The sequence below is a fragment of the Cryptomeria japonica genome, chromosome 11 (genome assembly GCF_030272615.1).
Source record: "Cryptomeria japonica chromosome 11, Sugi_1.0, whole genome shotgun sequence".
In the NCBI taxonomy this organism is placed as follows: domain Eukaryota; kingdom Viridiplantae; phylum Streptophyta; class Pinopsida; order Cupressales; family Cupressaceae; genus Cryptomeria; species Cryptomeria japonica.
This window is the reverse complement of record NC_081415.1, coordinates 233,151,914-233,159,492: the sequence shown is the minus strand read 5'-3', so window position 1 is coordinate 233,159,492 and position 7,579 is coordinate 233,151,914. Positions and strand designations below refer to the sequence as shown.

General features: G+C 36.0%; 1 protein-coding gene across 1 annotated transcript in view; it reads left to right on the top strand.

Moving 5' to 3' along the window:
- Positions 1 to 739: 739 nt before the first annotated feature.
- The window catches only part of LOC131860153 (uncharacterized), a 100,347-nt gene continuing 93,507 nt past the window's right edge, over positions 740 to 7,579 (top strand). Inside the window, exon 1 of the mRNA XM_059214528.1 lies at positions 740 to 1,020. Within this exon, the coding sequence (XP_059070511.1) occupies positions 740 to 1,020 (281 nt within the window). The remainder of the gene's footprint in view (positions 1,021 to 7,579) is intronic.

Sequence of the window (7,579 nt, the reverse complement as noted above, 5' to 3'; positions counted from 1 at the left end):
TTTTGAGGTTAGAAGTACCCAGAAATAATATTTCTTGTAGTTGCTTTGTAAAATCACCATATTTTATGCTCAAAAACAGTGCTTAGTGGTTGGACAGTGTGTTTTCTCCAAAACAACTTATGTCATGCTTTAAGTATGTTATAGAAAATCCAAAAGGATATCCAAATATCCATTTTATTTGTCTAGTGTCTTGGAAGTTTGTAGAGTTATCATTAAAATTCTCTCATTGTAGGGCTAATAGGGGTTCTAGGGCTAGTAGGAGGAAATTGGGGTTTGAGCATTTGAGTATTGAACAGAAGGCCAAAACTAGTTTGAACCTTTCATAATAGACCTAATTACACCTTATAAACCATCATTTTCATTTGGGAAGGTCTTGTTTCATAATTGGCCCATTTGAACCATTTGGGGTGTTTGTAAGCTTAAGGGGATCCATCATTTCCTACCTTGTATTTCCCTTATATTTTACAAAGTCGTCTATACCTATTTGGGCATTGTCTTATACCACCATACCTCTACCAAGTCTACATGAAAGTGGTATCAGAGCAACAAAGGTCTGGATAGGAAGTAGGAAGGAGTGATGGCACCTGAGATCCAGTTGGTTAAGGAAATTGAAGAGTTGAAAGAAACCTTGGAGAGGGAAAGAAGAGAAAGAGAACAGAACAAGGCAAGCGAGGAAAGAGCATGGAGAAGAGAGAAAGAGAGTATGAAAGCAAGGATAGAACAATATGAGAAAGAAAGAATGGACAATAGGAGGGAAGAACCTAATTGGGAAGAACAAAATGGAGACAATGGAGAAGAGAAACTAGAAAGATCAGAGCGTAGGAGGGTTGAAGATGAAGTGGACCCTGAGGAGAGGAGGCTGGTTAGACTTTTGAAGGCAGTACAAAACAATGCAGGGAAAGGACATGTGGATGTACCTATGTATCAGGGAAAGATGGATAGTGAGGAAGTGTTGGGTTGGCTTGATGCCTTGGAGAACTACTTTGAGTATGAAGAGATGGAGGATGATAAGAGGATAAGGTTTGCAAAAACAAAACTCAAAAGTACTGCTTTGACTTGGTGGACAAGTTTACAAAATGATAGAATGTCTAGGGGTTTAACAAGAATCACATAGTGGGCAAGGATGAAGAATCTGATCAAAGAACAATTCTTGCCTTCAGATTATAGCATACATGTGAAGAGGATGAGACAAAATTTGAAACAAAAAGACATGGATGTAATGTCTTATACTCAACAATTTCATAAATTGAGTATTAGAGGAGGATATGAGGAAGAAGATGAGAAGGTAGCTAGATATGTCAATGGCTTAAAGTATCATTTGCAAGATCAGATTGGTCTATAAGTGCCAAGGACCATTGGTGAATGTTTTCAATTGGCTATTAAAGAAAAAGAAAAGGTGAAGAGGAGACAAGAAAGGTCAGGGACTAAACAATGAGGACAAGGGTAAGAAATCATTTTCAGAATCAAGGGGTGGATACAACCAGAGAGGAGGAAGAGGATTTGGTCAAGGAAGAGGCACATTTAGATGCTACAATTGTAATGAACCAATGCACCCATCATTCAAATGTCCTAAATGGAATGAGGATAAGAAGGAAAGGAGGGTTAATTTAACACAAGAAGACAAAAAGGAAGAACAAGAAGAAGAAATCATGATACCACCAAAGGAAGGAGAGTTGTTACTCATGGGGAAAGTACAACCCTCACAGAAAGAAAGGATCTTTAGGAGAAATTGTAAGATCCATGGCAAGGTATGCAATTTGATTGTTGATTCAGGGGCTTGTCACAATTTGGTTGCTTATGAAGTAGTCAAAAAGTTAAATTTACAAACCCTTGCACACCCTAATCCATATTTTGCTACATGGTGCAGTGAAGGTTAGAATATGTTGGTAAAGGATCAGGTAGTCATTAATTTCTCCATTGGTCAATATGCTGATAGTATTTTGTGTGATGTAATGGATATGAGTTGTGGTCATTTGATTTTTGGAAGACCTTGGCAATACTCTAAAAGGATTATACATGATGGTCTCAAAACACCTATGTAGTTCATAAGGGTGGAAGGAAGTACAAATTGAACCCATTGATGGGGAAGGTAAGAGACAACACAGTAATGTGTTTTGGCAATGAGTTTTCAGTCAAAGAGCAGGGTAAGAAAAGTGCAAATTTGGAGCACTATGACAATCCATTTCATAAAGGACTTTGGAATCTTGATCATGTACAAGTTGGTACAGTCAAGTGTACTATCATCAGATAAAGGAAGGACAAAAATTTGGAGAAAATACAGATGCCTCAAGATAGAGGAAAAGGGGCATCCATGAAGCAAATATCAGCCATGAGTACCACTGGTTTCGGGCAGCCAAATCATAAAATTTTTGTTTCTAATGATTGGTGTATGAATGCAGGTGTTCATAGGAGGAAACAAGTCACATTTGGGGACTAACTAGTTCCTAAAAATCAGATGCAAGAAAGAAAACATGAAGGCAAGGCATGGATGACTTCTTGGGACAAGAACACCTTCATTCATGGGGAGTATGGTGTAGGTGCACCAAGGCAAACAAATTCAAATTTGAAGAACTTTGAGACCAAGCAGAAGTTTCCAACATCAAACAAATTCAAATTTGAAGAACTTTGAGACCAAGGAGAAGTTTTCAACATCAAAAAAATTCAAATTTGAAGAACTTTGAGACCAAGGAGAAGTTTCCAACATCAAACAAATTCAATAAAATCAATTATGAGATCCTAAAGCCAATAATGGCTTTTGAAACTAAAAAAATGCAAAAAGTTGTCAAATTGTCCTGAAAGTTGTAAAATGTTGTCAAATGTTGGATATTGGGTCAAAACACCCAAAAATGGATTTAGGAGGGTTTAGTTTCATTTTAAATGCAATAAGGGATGAAAATCCTTCTTTTTTTAATGTTTTTGTCAAAGTTGTAATACATTTTCCAAAGTGCAAATTCAAAATTTCAAAAAGGCAACGGTTAGGAAGAATTAGGAGGGAAAAGCAAGTTTTAATTGTTTTAGTGTTAAATAAAACTTGTAACCAACCATATGGAGGTTAAAAAAACTTTGAGAGGCTATTTAAAGCCATAGACATTCTTTGTAAGGCAGATTGAATGCCTGGATTGTATGGACTATTTTGGAAAACCAATAAAAACTCAGTTTGGAAGCATTTTTTTCTGATTTTTATGCTTGAGTGAGGGTTTTATTTGGTATAATTCATATGATACATTTGTAGTGAATTTATTTCAACATTGAATACCTCTGTGAATTCTTTGAAGTCACTACTAGATTATAAAATTGGTTTATTGCTGACTGTCCCAGAATTTTGTCACTTTTTCCTTAACAGTTTTGACAAATTTTAAAATTATGGTCATTCCATGAATGGTATGACTCTGATTCTCATGGAGTGGCTATAAAATGACATGTATTATATTTCCTAACAACTAAATATGCAAATCACAGGGTTTAAGGGAGGTGATCACCATTGTTTTCTTGGAAAGCCTAGTGAAGAGGCTAGGTAGGGTGAGGGTTGGAGAGATCTACCCATTGGAGGGGTATAATTTATGATTTGTATAGTTGTATGTTGGCTATCTAAAGGTGAAAAAATAGCCAATCAATTCTAAAAGTGTGTGGAAGTGTGAGATTGGAGAAACCCTTGATTTTAGGGCTTTTTGAAGAAAATTTGGGGCTTTGGGGGTTAGAGGCCTCACAAACTGAAATTGATTGTGGATTCCTTCATAATTTATCATTTAATAAGACATTTTTTGAGGTTAGAAGTACCCAAAAATAATATTTCTTGCAATTGCTCTGTAAAATCACCATATTTTATGCTAAAAAATAGTGCTCAGTGGTCGGACATCGTGTTTTCTCCAAAATTACTTATGTCATTCTTTAAGTATGTTATATAAAAGAAAAAAGGGTATCCAAATATACATTTTATTTGTCTGGTGTCTTGGAAGTTTGTAGAGTTATCATTAAAATTCTCTTGTTGTAGGGCTAATAGGGGTTCTAGGGCTAGTAGGAGGAAATTGGGGTTTAGAATTTGGGTATTGAATAGAAGGCCAAAAATAGTTTGAACCTTTCATAATAGACCTAATTAAACCTTCTAAACCATCATTTTCATTCGAGAAGGTCTTGTTTCATATTTGTCCCATTTGAACCATTTGGGGTGTTTGTAGGCTTAAGGGGATCTATCATTTCCTACCTTGTATTTCTGTTATATTTTACAAAGTCATCTATACCTATTTGGGCATTGTCTTATAACACCATACCTCTGCCAAGTCCGCATCAGCATGCTGCCTCTGGAAAAGTAAAAACCAGGCCTTGGTGCAGAAAAACCTATCGACAAGCAAGGTCGAGAACACTTGTAGGGACAAAACTCTTTGTTCTACATTGAAGAGGGCATGGTGGCATTTGAAATCAACCCACAAAAATCACCTCTGGAGTAATGGCATCTGAAAACTGATGGTTGGAAGAAAATCTGACCAAGATTGAGTGTCGGCTAAGCAAAAAATATCCTCGACCAATGGGTCAACAACCACCACGCATAGAGAAACTAAATGCCAATGGACACTCTAAATTTGAACCTTCATTGTCAATCAAGATATCTCACACATAGATGGATGTGTGAGATCTCACCATGTAAGCATGTTCAAAATCCCAATAGAATATTAAAACATCACCTTTGGATTGGTCTTTATGAATATCCAAAGGTCGTTAATAGCTGACGTGGCACCCGGGTCCGTACCTCCTTCACTATGTTTGATCGTTGAGCGACCTTGCATTCAACCCTACAGAATCTCCATGCTTCCATCTTTACTCCGCGAGATAAGACTTTTCATGCTCCCGCTTCTTTGTTATCCTGTGAGCCTTGTTGAGCTTCTGCTCAACCTCGCGGGATAAGGCTTTCCTTGTTTTATACTTGCTTTGCTTATCCTGTGAGATGTCGTCGTTACCTTTGTAACCTCATGGAATAAGAGAGGCTGACCCTCTTCCTTGTTTGGATCTTATCCCATGGCATCTCCCTTGTCTTTTTTTTCCTTCATGGGATAAGGGTCTTTTTTATTCTTGTTTGTTTCTTATCTCACAGGAACGTGCGGGATAAGGAAGTACTCAGTTCCCTTTGTTCTATATCCCACGACATTAACTGTGCATTTGTTCTACTCCATGGGATAAGGTAAAATACTAAAATTTGTCCCAAACTCTTATCCCATGTGGTCTTTCTGTTGCCTTTATTCTTTGAGAGAAAACAACCATCGGCTGATAAGAAAAAGGGGGAAACCAACCGACTAACGACCAGGAGCCCTCTAGCTAGTGGAACTTAAGTGAGTTGACTGGCTGACCCAGTCAACTCAAAAATAGAATTGGAGCCTGAAAAGGATACAAGGGTAAAAAAGAGACCCCTTGGTGCTTGTTGCTCTTATCCCACATGACCTTTCTCTTTGCTCCCCCACTAAGGTTGGCACAAAAATTTTCAATAGTCACAAAGGCCCAAAGAGAAAAAATCAAAATCCTTGTAGATTCCCAAGCTACTCATATAACCAATGCATCTGAAAGAAAAATCCATATTGCCATCCAAATTTTCTAATCCAAAAGCTTTCTCCATTCATAATTCCTCCAATCCTCCATCTAAAAGTCCTTCCTATTTAAAATCCATTTAAGGCCCTTATGCACTAAAATCCTCTATCCTAAGTTCATTATCTCCTTCATCCATTTTGGGTCCTTATGTTCCAAAATCTACATTTTATTCTCCATCTAATTTAAAATCTTCTCCTTTACAACTCCACCACCCCATAAGGTGTGTGCCAATGTTGATCTTCCCAACATCCCCATCCATTTATCCACAAGTCTTTTGAAAACTCCTATCTACATATCCACATGTCTTCCAGCATCCAATCCCTTATCCAAAATCCATTTTCCAAAATCTTGTTCCCTTATTCCAAACTTTCGCATAAATAATTATCCAACTCCATCTTCCATCCATTCCATCTCATCATCTATTTTTACCAACATCTATGAGCATACCTTTAGTTATCTTGGTTCATTATAGTGCATCTCTAAGGAATTCCATGCATGGAACTAGATGCTTGATTTCTTCCTACATCCCTCTTTCAAAAATCCACTTATATGCATCCACTTATCCTCATCCCTATTCATCCAAACTATTCCCAAAAATCCAAAAAAATGAAAAAAAAAAAAAAAGGAAAAAAAAATTGAAGAGATAAATTTCATTTGATGGTGAAAACCACTTCTTGTGGCACCTTGGGTAAGTACCATGATGAAATTTTGGTAAACGAGCATCATTTGTATTGATTAATTTTTTTGTAAATTGGTAAGGTTTACAAAATGTGAGTTTCAGCCATAGTGTGTGAGCTTAAATCTCTCCTCACAAAAGGGAGGTTGCCTTATTTTTGTCTTTCCACTAAGGAACTAGTATCTATTCTAAAATCAACTACCTATTATATCCAAGGGCATTACAATAATTCAATTCTCTCTTTTAGAATGATTGTGTCTTTATTCTCTTTCTAGAATAAGGGGTTCTACTTTAAATACTTGGAACTTCCAAGACACTAGTATGAGAAATAATAACCGATAAAGAGTTAAGCTGGCTGAAAGAACAACCTAACAATTTACCATTGCATTTTATACAATTCAAAAATTTGTGTAGCACAAAGAATTCCATAATTTCTTATCTAATTTTAACAAGGAAAACAATATATTAAGGTACAAAGACATCGAAATATGATATTACCTAAAACATACAATAGAGAAAATTTGTAGCTCAAAGACTTATCAGAATTTTCTATCTCTTGACTCTGATTTCTAACTTCTAAACTTGATATTGTAGCTCAAAGGCTTTCAGATTTACCAAATTCAAACTTCTTTTAAAACTCACAACAATAACACTATATTTCAAATAAATTAAAGGTCATATAATTGCATTGACATAAGAACATTGCAATCATATGAAATAATGCTTCAAAGCAAAGCTTGAAGGCACAATCGCTCCTTTATTCACTTGAAAAATGCTTCACAAAATAAGCACAAAGTCTCTAAATGCTACGTAATTCAGCAGAGTTTGTTGTAAATGCTAAAACAAGATCTTATTTACAATGAGAACCCTCATATATATAGGACAAGGGCTATGAGAAAAATTATTAAGAAACTCAGCTAACTATAACTAAGTCAAAGTACAGTTCTATTTGACTTAGGACTAGCACAATCCTACATGCAAAAATGTATATACAAAATAAAACCTGAAGTGTCGATTACCAACTACAAAAATGCACCTACAATGAAAAAGCATGAAAAATAACTAAGTATAATTAGACACTTCATTTTGATCTTGTTTTAGAAACTCTTCAAATTTCTGCAAAGAAATCTTCATCTGGGACTCATCGAGACCTTGACTGTGACTGGTGATGACCTTGACCCATGTAATAGAATCTCCCAAACCGATGTAGCATTTCTTGTGTTTCTTTAGGAGAGATCCTAAGTTGTCTAGAATAGCTTGAATATCTACTAGTTTGTTAATCGAGGATATAGAATAATCCTCCTTATCAACTTTTGCACTGACTAGCAG